General features: G+C 36.6%; 1 protein-coding gene across 1 annotated transcript in view; it reads left to right on the top strand.

The window, feature by feature from the left end:
- The window catches only part of GLRA3 (glycine receptor alpha 3), a 197,186-nt gene that overhangs the window by 170,466 nt on the left and 11,512 nt on the right, over window positions 1-15,208 (top strand). Inside the window, exons 8-9 of the mRNA XM_027548971.1 lie at window positions 5,646-5,789; window positions 8,028-8,072. Coding sequence (XP_027404772.1) covers window positions 5,646-5,789; window positions 8,028-8,072 — 189 coding nt within the window. The remainder of the gene's footprint in view (window positions 1-5,645; window positions 5,790-8,027; window positions 8,073-15,208) is intronic.

Here is a 15,208-nt window from a genome sequence, read left to right as displayed (position 1 = left end):
GAAGTAGATATAAAGAAAATCATGCTTAGACAAGTTTCCTGAACACAAATGCTTCCCAGGGTCAAGGGGACTGGATTCCAATCTTTATAACCAGGATAAGTACTAATGATAAAATCCAATATGCATCTTTTCAGGACTCCAGAAGCAGATTTTCTCTGTTTTCTAATGATAATATTGCAAAATATTGGGTTGTCTAAAAAGTTCATTCAGGTTAAAATAAATAGAGAATTTTTCTGGAAAAAAAAAATCACATGATCTAAGAAGTCTGTAGAATCAATGATGCTTATATTCCTTCCTCACATTATAAAACTTATTTTTTAAAATGAAAAAGATAAGGCTTTGCAGTAACCCAGCTCTCTGCACATTCAAATGATAATTTATCAAGTTGATCTCTTCCTGGATTATCACGTGGCAAGTAGGCAACTGTCTCATAAAAACACTTCATCCTAACTAATGTAAGAATATTGTTGAGGGGACTCTCATTGTATTTCAAAGGGTAAAATGTTTGCCTGATAGAGTTTCGCTTCTGCAGAGCAAACACTTGGTTTTTGATGTGGTAATTACATTCTCACAACTCCTTTTCTACATTGTCTACTAGGAAGTTTATTGTCGGATTTTAGGATCAACAAACATACAGAACCCTCCAATGTGTATACTATGTAATGATTTCACCCTTAACTATCATGTAAAATTTGAAGAGCCTGGAATATTAAGATACAGATACTTATTTCTACTTAGTGTGCTCACAGTTGTTAACTTATGGTGGTAGCTTAAATAGAAGGAGCCTAATAACCAGGTGATGTATAATAGTAGTTGAGTTACAGATTTTTTTAGCCAGATGACCTATTCAAATCCTAGCTTTGCAACTTGGTAGCATCCAGTTTGTCCAGGTTTCTATGATAGAGTATCATAGATGAGGTGGTTTATAGACAATAGAAACTAGAGCCCGGGAAGTTCAAGATCAAGGTGCTGGCAGATTCAGTGTCTGGTGAGAGCCCACTTTTTAGTTTATATATGGCAATCTACAGGCTGCGTTCTTTCATAATAGAAAAGGCAACACACTCTCTGGGGTCCTTTTAATGAGAGCACCAATCCCATTCACGAGGGCTCTACCCTCATGACCTAACCACTCCCCAAAGATCCCACCTCCTATTACCATCACCTTAGAGGTATATTTCAACATCAGGATTTTTGAAGGACCATATTCAGTGTATAGCAGTTGCTATCTGATGTTATTTTTTTTATTGGACTGTAATTGCTTTATAATATTTGTTAATTTCTGCTGTACAACAGCGTGAATCAGCTATACTTACATTCCCTCCCTCTTGAACCTCCCTCCCCCTTCACCCCTCCAGGTCATCATAGGACATTGAGTGAGCTTGTGTTATACTGCAGCTTCTCACTAGCTATCTATTTTACACAGGGTAGTGTAAAGGAGACGACAGAGAATGAGATGGTTGGATGGCATCACTGACTGGATGGACATGTTTGAGCAAGCCCTGGGAGTTGGTGATGGACAGGGAAGCCTGTCATGCTGCAGTCCATGGGGTCACAAAGAGTCGGACATGACTGAGCTACTGAAATGAATTGAACTGAGTGTATAAAATGACAAGTTATTTCACGTGTCTCAGTCTCCTCACCTTTATAAGAGGAATAGTTGTGCGGATTAAAAGTGCTACTTTTGGACAATTACTAAGAACACTCAGTAGTTCTACAGACACTCCTAAGAACATTCCTGGCATGCTAGTTATTATAATTATTTCTCTAATAATAAATGGCCAGTGATTGCAAGTCACTCCACATGGTTCAATCAATTCAATATTATGAGAGCCCATCATATAACTGGCACTGTGTTAGGTCCTTGAAACACAAAGCTGAATAAGACCTGGCCCTTGCCTTGACTCACAGGATACATTAGTCTAAAAGGAGAAAGATATGTAAATGGATAATGATGATACAGTGGGGCAAGGTCAATAATAAGATTCATTATTTGGTGTTTGCTGTCAACACATAGTTTGCTAAAATATCAGTATAGATATTTCACCTTGAAATCCTCAGGGACATGCTCATTTTTGCATTCCTCCACCCAGAGTTTTAGGAAAATGGCCCTTAGGGGCTGTGGAACAGAGTAATTAGCTGAAGGGGGGGCATTTAAATGATGTTCTCTGGTCTATGGGGTCGCACAGAGTCAGACACGACTGAAGCGACTTAGCAGCAGCAGCAGTAGCAGCAGTGGTCACCTTGTGAGAACTACCCACAGATAAATATCATTGCAACTGCAATGAGTCATTTGAGAGATGGGTTCTAGGAGGAAAGTGGAGGTAAGAAGGTGAGAAGGGCTGTACTGATCTGAGCATTTGGAGAAGGTTTCCCTGAAATCATGGCTTTTAAGCTAAAGTCTGAAGGATTTAGCAAGGGTTCCATAAAGGAAGGAGTGTTTCAGACAGAAGTAACAGGGAGTTCAAAGCTGCTGAGGCAGGATGGAGCTTGTCCATTGGTCTCTGCCAAGAACTAGAGGAAGAAATGTGAAGAATGACGGGCAAGCAAGAAAGTGGCCTGAGATGGTCGTTGTATCACACCCTCGGAGAGGCCTTTAGGAACTGTGCCACCTAACAGCCCCCTTCACACTGTCCCTTTCCCATGACCCTACAGGGGTTTCATTATTGCAGTTCTCTTAAATTATCTTCATTTGTGTGATTACTTTTGCTGTCTATTTCCCCCCTCTTGAATGTTGGTTCCAATAGCACAGGGAACTCAGTTCAGTGCTCTGTGATGACTTAGAGGGGGATGAGGGGTAAGAGGGAGGTCCCAGATGGAGAGAACACATGTATGTATACATATAGCTGATTCACTTTGTTGTATACAGCAGAAACTAACAAAACATGGTAAAGCAATTATACCCCAATTTTAACAAAGATATACCTTGTTTGTCTTACTATCTTTGTAACTTCAGCCCTAAGAGAAACTGAGAAACAGATTATGGTGGTTGAGATCAATACACAATACGATGTCAGTAAGAAAGGACAGAAAACGATAAATTTCAGAAATAGCCAAAAGGTAGGATTCCCGGACTTGGTTTTTTGCTGTGAGATTTGGAGATGAATAGAGCCTAGCCTTTAATGAGGAGGAAAAGGCAGTTGTGTGTGTTTGCTGGTTGAGTCCAGTAGAGATTCCTAGCTTTTCTTTTCAGTCAAATGAAGTCTGAGGAGCCTGAGACATCCAAAAGCTAGTCGTGTAAGAAACTGGCTAGCGGGAGGTTTAGTCAGGAAACGGAGGCGGGGGACCCTGAGTGCAAAGGAGGAATTGGATCTAAAGTAATAGTTAAGGGCTGAAAGTGAGAAGTTTCAGTGTGAGAACAGACGGGGCCCAGGCCCTGTCTCTGAGGATCTCAGGAAGAAGAGGAAAGGCCTAGAGAGCCGAGTCGGGTGGGGTGGAGGGAGGAAACCCAAAGAATGCAGATCAAGGAGCCAGGGGAAGAACGAGCTTCAGGAAGGAAGCAGTCTTCCACATGTGGCTTTGGTTTGGTTTCCAAGACAACGGTTCTCCTGCCTAGAGTGTCTAGTCAGCAAACATTTAGGCTTCATTTTCTCATACTCCTGTACCCAAGGAATAATACCAAGGAGAGATTGTTACTTAAGATCAAGTTTCCAATAGCACAGTGAACAATGGGGCCATGGCATGGTGGTCCAGGGGGATGGGCTGGATTAGAATGAGGCTGCCACAAAGGACAGGGGCAGGAGTGGGTGGAAACAAGGCGGTACCAGAATCACAGGCGATGAGTGTCATATGTCATGAATATGTTGTCCATGTGTTGGTGAGGAAACTGCTGTTTTATTTTATTTATTTTTTAAACAGGTAGAATTATTAAAACTATTTATTTATGTATTTTTATTTCTTGGCCACACTTTATGGCATATAGGATCTTACTTCCCTGACCAAGGATCAAACCCATGCCCCCTGCATTGAAAATACAGGATCTTAACCACTTAACCACCAGTGAAGTCCCACTGCTGTGTTATTTTAAAGTTATTAGTGCTAGAGTCCCAAACCTTCCAGGGCCTGTGGTTGCTGTCCTTGGAGGGTCAGTGAGGATGGAGGAGAGAGAGAATTGAAGTTGGTGGGAGTCAGAGGAGAGGATGAGGAGAGTTGACTTTTCAGTCTCGACAATCAAGTATTGATCACAAGAAGCAGAATGTGGGCTGCATAGATGATGTTTGCATAGTTCTGTTGTCATAGGAAAACAGTTGTCAGGTTCATTTGAAAACCAAATTTCTTATTTGATCTCTTGGTTCATGTCATTATAGATCCTGGTTGTTGAAAAAAAATGCACACACACTTTATGAGTCCTATTTTCCCAAGGAACGGTGTAGCCTGAGATGGTGCCTGTGAAAACTGTATTACATCTTCTGGGACCATATGCATTTGAGGGCAGCCAGAAATTTCTGACACAATTGCAGAACTCATGAGATTTAAATCTATGCTTTACAAACATACGGACACTTAGCACAACCATGGAATAAATTGAGGGCATACATCTCTCTGCTCGGTAGAGTTCTTTCTGTCTCTGCTCGGTAGAGTTCTTTCTGATCAGCAGAAATCACACTTAAGATACAGGAGGAGATGCAGAGGGCCCCCATGTTGGCACATCTCACATGTAAGTTGACACCATTGGAAGTGGTGTAAGTTGACAGTTCTTTTTAAAAGAAAATCAATTCAGTTCCAGGTATTAACAGAGCATCACTCGAGATAGTGAATTTCCACAGGAATCATTATCTATGGCTCCCTCCTCCCTGGTGTTTTAACATTTTGCACCTTCATTTATCTGCTCATTCAGTCAGCAAATATGCACACATCGGTCAGACACTACTGTGGTGGTGAACAAAACAAATGCCATCTGTCCTCAAAGAGTTCACACTCTAACCAAAAAGAAAACAAGCAATAAGCAATTACAGCACAGTGTGTTCAGGTAAACACAGATGTCATAGGATTCTGAATCAGATTTTAGCAAAATTTATCCTGAGCCCTGAAAGGTCAACTGAGTGTGTGTAGGAGAGTGTCCTTTTAGAAAAACATATAAGTATCAGGGCATCATGTCTGCATATTATAGTCAAATAATTCAGGGAGAAAAACATAAGAGATCGAGATTAAGGGAAGGGAGAGAAATGTAAGTAAACATTAACAACTGTTGAACTTGGGAGTTCTTTTTACTGTTCCACCAACATGTCTGTAAGGTTAAAATTATTTCAAAGTAAAAAATAAATTTTAATTAAGAAAATACGGAGCTACAAGTTCAATAGTATTTTCTATATCTCAATATTGCTTCAGACTTTCTCAAGCATTCTGCTACTCTGCAGGTATCTTTCAATGTTACTGCACACTTTTCAAGTATGATACTATCTTACCCTGATGATAAAATTACCTTTCATCTTATTTTCTTTCATCATACATTTGGTCTAGTGCTTCATTTGAAAAAAAAAATTGCTAGCAAGAAATATATATTTTAATGTATGACTAATACATAAAACTTACAAAAATTTTAAGTAAAAAATTACTAGTATATAAATGGTATAATTTAGAACAGATGTCCATTTTTGTTCTCCATGGAAGTAACAAGTCACTTTTCTCACTCTCTCTTTCCTGGTTAGGTCTCATATGTCAAAGCTATTGATATTTGGATGGCAGTGTGCCTCCTTTTTGTGTTTTCAGCACTTCTGGAATATGCAGCGGTAAATTTTGTATCAAGACAACACAAAGAACTTCTGAGATTTCGACGAAAGAGAAGGAGTAAGGTAAGTGATTAAATGCATGAAGTTCCTTAGGATACAATTCTCCCTGGAAAGTGAATTTGTTATGTTTAATAGGGATGTACAGAAAGAAAATGGAGATAGAAACTCAAAGAGATGACTGTCCTTTGATTTTGTCCAACTGAAACTTACATTGTCAAAAATTGCTTCCGGGAGAAAATAGTAACATCTAGTTGCTTTCCAATACTTTACACAGCAGATCTGGTGACATGAGAGCTTTATCGACTTCTTTCTAATATCTGTCCTGGAAAAACATCATTTTTTGCTTCAACTAATAAAATCTATCATTTCTTATTTGCAATGCTGTAATGTTTCTGATGGCTTTACTTGACACAAGTCATCAACTATTGCTATTAATTTTTTCTTTTTTTGAACTAATTCCTTGAATTTTTTTTATCAAGTGTTATCTATTTATTTTATAATACTCTGATGTTCACATAAAGCTATGTGGTCTCTTTCTTATATGTATCTTTGTGTTTTTGAGACATTTCTTCTGGATCCCCATTGGAAACACAGTAAACGTGTATTTTTGCCTTGCTATCACCTGATAAATCAGGGACATCCCTGGGAGACCACAGGAAACTGTAGAAGTAATCTTCTAATTGGATTTGGATGTACAGGATGAGGTAGTTCCCCTCTAATAAGACTTATAATGTCATCTCTCTTTATATGCACATAATTTCAATCAACCTTTTCTGAACGAGTTTCTGTGAGCCAACCTATCTTTGAGTTTACATTTAATGTGAATGTGCCAGCTGACATTTTAAAAAAGCAAATGGTCTCAAGCTATAGAGAAATGTCACAGTCATATATTACAAGGAAAACTGTGACCAGAATCCAATATACTGAGATACTTAAGTCAAAACATTCTCAAATCTTAAAATGAATAGTCTGGTTTATATATAGCATACATTTTTAAGAATTTAATTTCTAAGGAATTTCTTATGGTTTCTGAAGGACTGACTGTAATTTATATATTTATAAAATGTTAAAAAAAAACCCTAAGCCATGATCTCTCAGGGCTGAGTCTACTCAGTTTGAACATCTGAAGCAGTAATTTATTCAGTAGTGTCTAATTGACTCCTCAGAATCATCACCTGCTCCAGTAAACATCCTGATTCACTGTAGCATGGGAGAAATTTCAGCATTGCAATACTCTGGGTAAGACGGCTGACAGAAAAACAATGCCAGAGCTTGTATCTGACCAATTTTTTATAAGCATTAAAGCACATCATTTATATATTAACATATATTTTCGTGGAGAGATGAACTTTATCTCCTGCCCCCAGCCTCTCCTAGTCTGCTGGTGTCCTTACACTTTTCTCACTCTGCCTCCCCGTCTCCCCCTCCACTTCTTTCTAACCTCCCTTACTTCTCATTTTGTCCTTTTTCTCATGATACCTGGCACAGGCTGAAACATTGTGATAAGACAGAGCATTCTGTATCCCAGGAGTGAAGGTGTGGTCATTTTTTCCCCACTGAATGACTGATCAAGACAATTTTTCCTTCCAACATCATGAATCAAAAGTAAAGCAATACTTATATCCCCCTCTCATTTTGATTCACTTTTTCACATTTATTTTACATTTTTCTGCCTTTCTTCTCCTTCCTTCAGTGTAGGATGTATCAGCCACGTGCTGCCAACACCAGAAATGAGGAGTCGTACACAGGTGATGTTCCAAGGGGAGATGAGAGCTCAGACCTTTTCTGCACCCACCACATATCTGGCAGTCAGAGCAGCCAATGGATAAGATAATGCTCTACAAACTTAGACACTCATTTCTGGTTCCTCCTTAAAAAAATCCATGCCACAGCAACTCTTTATTCAGTTTTACCACCTGTAAGTGTATTGGGATAAAAATATTTGACACCCTTTATTATTTAGCTCACAGAAAGACAGCAAGATTAATTTTTCTAGTGATTGGCACTCTAGAAAAGTGTCGAAGTGCAAAAATAGTAACATCTGATTGTATTTCTAATCACCATTTGAAATACTCAGTGAACATATATTGTAATTAAGATATAGTACAGTAAAGAAATTCATTTTTTTTTTAGTTCATACTCTGGGGCTGGATAGCTTATGTATGTGAGAAACTATTAATTGATACCTACATTTGTTAAGATGATGTGTGCAATGAATGCCAATTGTGCAATTATATTTTAACCATCTATGACTTGATTCTCTGGTTTCTCAATCCCTGTTGGTCCATTACCTTCCCACAGACAGAAGCTTTTGCATTGGAGAAGTTTTACCGTTTCTCAGACACGGTAAATTCATTTTCTTAACTTTAAGTAGAAGAATGTGGTCATCAGTTAAAAAAAAAAAGCAGACAGCATCCTCTGCACTCAGGCAGTGTTGGGTGGGGAAACACAGACCCCTGCACACTTGAAGCTGAACAACCACCAATCCCCTTCAGCTAAGAATATTCTCTTTTTCTAACAATTCCCGTTGTCTCTCTTCACTCAGTAAAAAAATTTTGAAATGTTATTTTTCATTCTATGAACTGAGTTATTTGTTTGGTCAAAATAATTTAAAAATATATATTACACAGAAATATCACATGCATCTTATAATAGTCTCTGTAGAGAAAATAATCATACACTTTGACAAAAGTAGTTGCAAAATAGATGGGACATTTATTTGTACAAATAAGTTCTAAAAACAGCTCCTCTTGCCAGAAAATAGAGACCTAAAAATAAGGCAAAAATAAAATGCTTTATCTAACTTATGTATCTTTACAAACTATTTTTAATGTTAATATATGTTGAGATTCTTTAGAGTAAATGAATGATTTTGTTTTTTTTTTTAATTTTATTTTGATTTCAGCATCCTTGGAAATGTTTGATTAAAAATAGATAACAAGGACACACCTCTAATTAGAATGGCTAAGTGTTTAGAAATGTAATCTACAGTACAGCATATTAGTAATTTGACTTGGAGATCCATAATATATCACTCTAATTAAATTTTAAATATACCCAAACCCAAGAATTTAGCTTGGGAAATCATATCCAAACAGTCCAGTCTACTAAATTAAAATTTCTGGAATAAAGTGTATTTAAAAATACCTCTCCAGATAATTTTTACGACAAATCTCACTTAAGAATAGATACAATTGTGTGAATACACAACAGACATACTGTTAGATGAATAGTGATCTTAATTTCATAACAAGTATCTAGACCAAAGATTATTTTAAAGCAGTTATTAATTATATTCCTATATTATATATTCCTATATTATAATACTTCCTCAACTATTTTTCTTTTCTACTAAAATTTCATAGTTGTTCCCACTGTAGCTACCTATGTCTTCAATTTTCATCCCTGGGGGGAAAATTCACATGATCCAATTAGTTTTATGTAATTATCCTAACTAATTTTCTTTAAAAATTCATTGCCTTGAATTTTCATAACACATAGTTGCGTCTTTGGGAGAGGTATATATTTAAATTTTCAGTAACTAAACAGTATATAAGGAATGTTAGTATGAAATATATATTCAATTAGATATTGCCTGACAAAACAGTACAAAAATAACTCTGATGAAAATACAGATTTCCTTTGCTAACAGTCAATAAATACTTATTTTTTAAAAAGGAAACAATATGGTTTACTAGCTATATTATTTAAGAAAATACAAATACATTTTAAAAATACAATAAATGCAAATACATTTGATTAGAAATATATGCATCACATTTATTTTTATAACATTCTAATTATCATTCAGGTTGATGATAATTAAGGTTGATCATTTTCACTTTTTGAAAACAATTTTTCTCAACCTAATAGTCCTCTGGGCCAAATGAATTCATCATTAAAAAAAAAAAAACCAAAGTATACACTTTGCTTAGTGACAGTCTAAGCAATCTAAATCATTAAATTAACATAATCAAGATAAGTCTAAAAATTAACTGAATATCCTTTCTTTTCATCAGTACTGATTTGCATGTTTTTCATAGTATTTTAATTCGGCAGACGAGGCAGTAAATAAAATTGCCCCATTATAGAAAGCTTCACATAACAAAGGGCTTTACACTGATAAACATATTATTCCCGGGAAAGTTTTACCTTGGTTTAGCATTTGGCCTAGGCACTGCATATGATCTTTTACGCCTTACCTTTTCCCCTGTAAACGTACAATGGATCCTTTTTGTATACTGTGAAAGAATACACGTTCGCGCTTGTATCCAAATTTCCCCACCCCACACTGTTCTAGCCTGCTGTGTGCCAATCACACACCACCGCACCTTGCCATAAATGCTTATCCTTAGTGCTGTGTGTGTGTGGGTGTATGCATGATACAAAAGTATTTTGGTTAGAAGTTGCTCTTCCCATGTATGATATCATTACTTTAGTCCTGGAGGGTTTAAACACATGCCGAAATATTTCTGAACATATGTAACTTGTTGAGAAATATGGATGATATGGGATTGCTTTAATGCATTTCATGCAGCTTTTGCTTTGCAATGTGATAATGAAAGTTTGCTGAGCAAAAATACATATACATGGTGTTCGGGTGTATCTTCCTGCTTATTCTTGTATATTAATTGCTACTTGTGTATGCAAATGAAATAAGAATGGACCACAAATTCTAGATTCAAAAACTAATTGCCAAGTGTATATTTTTGCTTGTTTTCTTTTTAAAATAATTGACTGTATTTTGATTATTTGTACAAAAACTTATTTACATATGTATTTATGTCCTGTATTACTTTAAAAAATAACTCAAGGTAACTATTAAGAATAACAAATAATTGATTTTTCTGCCTTGTATTAATACCCTTTGTGAGGTCTAGAATATAATTATGAAAACAAATAAAATTTAGAACAGATATAAATATGAAAAACGTGCAAAAAGTGTTAGTTGCTCAGTTGTGTCCGATTCCTTGTGACCCCATGGACTGTAGCCCACCAAGTTCCTCTGTCCATGGAATTTTCCAGGCAAGCATATCGGACTGGATTGCCATTCCCTTCTTTAGGGAATCTTCCTGTCTCAGGGATTGAACCTGGGTCTCTTGCATTGCAGGCAGATTCTTAACCACTGAGCCACCAGAGAAGCCCAATTATAAATATATATGCATACTATTTTGGTTGAAGGAATGAGGCTTCATGGTTGGAAGCAATGTAGTACCTGTATACATGGAATTATTTTCTAAAGTTTCCATTGGAGGTCAGTTTATGCTATATTCTAAAATAGAAGATATTCTTTCCATAGGTAAGTATTTGATATATACTTGAAAAAAAGTAGTTTCTCAACAATTTCAAACTAATTCTACTTGAATGACTGATGCACAGGGATTAGAAATTTCTTCTTACGTAAAAGAAAAATTATAAAAATTTGATTATTTCCTACAACAAGTATTCCAAGTGTATGTTAAATACAACTATTTTTTAGAGCTCTATCCCCTCTGAAATATCTGTTTAGGAAAATAATATTCAATAAATAAAATAGTCTCTACTTAAGTTCACACGCTGTATAATGACTTCCATCACACAGTTAAATAAAACAGGCACAGTGCTCTTTATGTGCTATCTACTGTAAAATATTATCTTATGTCACCCTATGATGATAAGTTGGCACTGAAAGAATCTAGAACATTAAGTTAGAAATAGATATGCAGATTTAAAAAAAAATTATTTCATTGACTTTTCAATTCCCCTATGTATGTACACATATCATGTTTTCACAAAGTTTCACCTAAAATATTCATCCTTTTAAGCTTACATTTTACCATTCAATAATCTCCAAACCATTTCTGAATCTAAATTCAATACACCGAGCATAAATTTGGCTAGTTTATAACTACTTCATGAAAGAGGAAGTAGTATCAGTAGTAGCAGTATCGCTCAGTTGTATCTGACTCTTTGTGATCCCATGGGCTGCAGCCCGACAGGTTCCTCTATCCATGGGATTCTCCGTGCAGGAATACTGGAGTGGGTAGCCATCCCCTTCTCCAGCGTATCTTCCCGACCCAGGGACTGAACCTGGGTCTCCTGCATTGCAGGCTAATTCTTTACTGTTTGAGCCACCTGGGAAGCCCAGCTAATTCATATGTCATCTATAATAAATGCAAGGTTCTCCTGGACGCTAAATTTCAAGGAATTTTATATTGACAATTGACTTGTAAGTCTAAAGTATTTTTAACATCATACATAGTTGTACTCTTTTAAGCCTTCCATGTTTGGGTGGGTGATACAGAAATGTACTCAGATGTATTAAACAGGATTTTTGTTTTAGGCTGATACTTATCCTAGAGAACAACTTTTAATTCATTCACATACTTCACCTTGCCTTAAAATTTTCTAAGTGATGCTTATTTCTCTCAACAAAAACAATCCATTGTTTTGTTAATTAGCAATTTTCAAAAAATTTAAAAAACATTTTTTTTTTAAATCTACATACTTTGAAATCATATAAATGTGAATTAATATCAATTTACTTTTCCTTCTGTCATTTTCCTACTTGACAATTAAAAGTTACAGAAAATTATTTAAATAAAACAACCTTTAGAATAATTTACTTAGCATCTTCATTGTATAAAGAAATCTCAAAGGTATCCACTAGGGGGAAAACATGGAGAAGGCAATGGCACCCCACTCCAGTACTCTTGCCTGGAAAATCCCATGGACGGAGGAGCCTAGTGGGCTGCTGTCTATGGGGCCGTACAGAGTTGGACACGACTGAGTGACTTCATTTACACTTTTCACTTTCATGCATTGGAGAAGGAAATGGCAACCCACTCCAGTGTTCTTGCCTGGAGAATCCCAGGGATGGGGGAGCCTGGTGGGCTGCCATCTATGGGGTCGCACAGAGTCAGACACGACTGAAGCGACTTAGCAGCAGCAGCAGCCCAGGAAAACATCAGGATGAAAGTAACATATTTAATGCTGTTGTATCTCACAGCAATTGTCATAATTAATCATCATTCAGGCTGTCTTATATGATTAATGATTTGTAACTACTCACTAGCAATCTTCATGCTTTCACCATGTCAGCAAACAAATAAGGTTTTTTTTGTTGCTATTTTAAAACTAAGAAGAGGATAGGAAATTAATTCTTTTCTCATATATATGATAATATATCATGTTTGATGATAAAGATGAAGAAATTAAATTGAATTACTATATCTGCCCATGAATTGTCTTTTTGTAATAATTCTAGTTATAATATGCATGTTACATGAGTCAATCTTTGGCATAATTCTCTAAATAAGGCAGAAAAGCACTGAGAATGTTTCACAGTATGGTATTGTTGCTTAATTACTGAAACGTTTTTCTCATTTCCATATTTAGTGAAAACAGGTCCTCCTGTAGAAAGAATTATACACCAACAAAATGACTTTTTATATTTTTTATTGCCTATCCTTCTAACTTGCTTGAAGCATATTGAGACGATTGACTTGTGGGTAAACTAAGCTGTTTCTTCAATTTTACTTTTTGAATCAGCCATGTTCTTTAGTTCATTTTTAATTCATTCTATTTAATCTTTCTTATTGTCTATATTTTGAGTTGTAAAGGGGCTTAATTTCCTGAACTTTAAACACTAGCTAACCTATAGTGAGTCAAAAGTTTTAGATGTTTGTCTAAACCTTACTTTTGTGGCCTTCACTCTATTAGAAAGCCAAGCTGAAGGTAGCTCCAGAAAATTGAATTATCTCAAAAAAAAATTTGAGTGCTAATTGGAATAAAGAATATCACTGCACTTGTAAACATACATAAACACAGGATAATCTTTTGACTGAGTTTTACAAAGCAGAAAAATTAGTTGTCGTAAAATAACGTGATGTACTTTTTAGTTATGTGCTTATTTTCTCAGTCATGTCTGACTTTCTGTGGCCTCATCAACTGTAGCCCACCAGGCTCCTCTGTCCATGGAATTTTCCAGGCAGGAATACTGGAATGGGCTGCCATTTCTACTCCAGGGGACCTTCTTGCCCCAGGGATCAAACCTGCGTCTCTTGCATTGGCAGGCGGGTTCTTTACCACTGTGCCACCTGGGAAGCCCCCCATAAATGTTTGAATGACAGGTTTTAACAAGGGAAATATTTTTACTGAAATGGAAGATTTCTATTTCTTCACCTCCAAAATTAATGGAAAAGCCACTGGTGATATATTTATTAGTGAAATCATATCCCAGATGCTTTTGAAAACAATACAGCACCAAATCACATTATAAAATGTAATTGTCAAAATTCTACTCCTAAAATATTCTTTGGTCCATCATAAATTTAAAAATGAATAAAGATATAGTTCACATAAATAGGCTTACATACAGCCTCTCCTAGACACAGCCTGACTTAAAAACAGGAATTGTTAAAAAATAAAATAATATCTCAGTACTAGCCCAAATGTCATTCAGTTGAGTTCAGTCACTCAGTTGTGTCTGACTCTTTGTGACCTCATGAATTGCTGCACGCCAGGCCTTCCTGTCCATCACCAACTCCCAGAGTTCACCCAAACTCACGTGCATTGAGTTAGTGATGCCATCCAGCCATCTCACCCTCTGTCGTCCCCTTCTCCTCCTGCCTCCAACCCCTCCCAACATCAGGGTCTTTTCCAATGAGTCAACTCTTTGCATGAGGTAGCCAAAATATTGGAGTTTCAGCCTCAGCATCAGTCCTTCCAATGAACACCCAGGACTGGTCTCTTTTAGGATGGACTGGTTGGATCTCCTTGCAGTCCAAGGGACTCTCAAGAGTCTTCTCCAACACCCCAGTTCAAAAGCATCAAATGTCATTACAGAGTATGTTTTCATAAACTACCACTTTAAATTTAAATTAGAAAGTGTTACAATGCCATTCTCCCAAATCATCCCACCCTCTCCCTCTCCCACAGAGTCCAAAAGACTATTCTATACATCTGTGTCTCTTTTGCTGTCTTGCATACAGGGTTATCGTCACCATCTTTCTAAATTCCATGTGTATGTGTTAGTATACTGTATTGGTGTTTTTCTCTCTGGCTTACTACACTCGGTATAATTGGCTCCAGTTTCATCCACCTCATTAGAACTAATTCAAATGTATTCTTTTTAATGGCTGAGTAATACTCCATTGTGTATATGTACCACAGCTTTCTTATCCATTCATCTGCTGATGGACATCTAGGTTGCTTCCATGTCCTGGCTATTACAAACAGTGCTGCGATGAATGTTGGGGTACACGTGTCTCTTTCAATTCTGGTTTCCTTGGTGTGTATGCCCAGCAGTGGGATTGGGAAGTGGGAGGGGGGTTCAGGATTGGGAACATGTGTACACCCGTGGCGGATTCATGTTGATGTATGGCAAAACTAATAAAAAAAAAAAGAAAGTGTTAGAGGAATTCAAAAAATGTTACATCACCATGAATTCCAGCTAACTAGATAGCTGCATTGTGTCTTTTGGGAATTTTTGTTTCTACATA

This window comes from Bos indicus x Bos taurus, chromosome 8, assembly GCF_003369695.1.
Source record: "Bos indicus x Bos taurus breed Angus x Brahman F1 hybrid chromosome 8, Bos_hybrid_MaternalHap_v2.0, whole genome shotgun sequence".
Taxonomy (NCBI): domain Eukaryota; kingdom Metazoa; phylum Chordata; class Mammalia; order Artiodactyla; family Bovidae; genus Bos; species Bos indicus x Bos taurus.
Note: the sequence above shows the minus strand (reverse complement) of the source record. Positions and strands in the feature narration are given on the sequence as shown.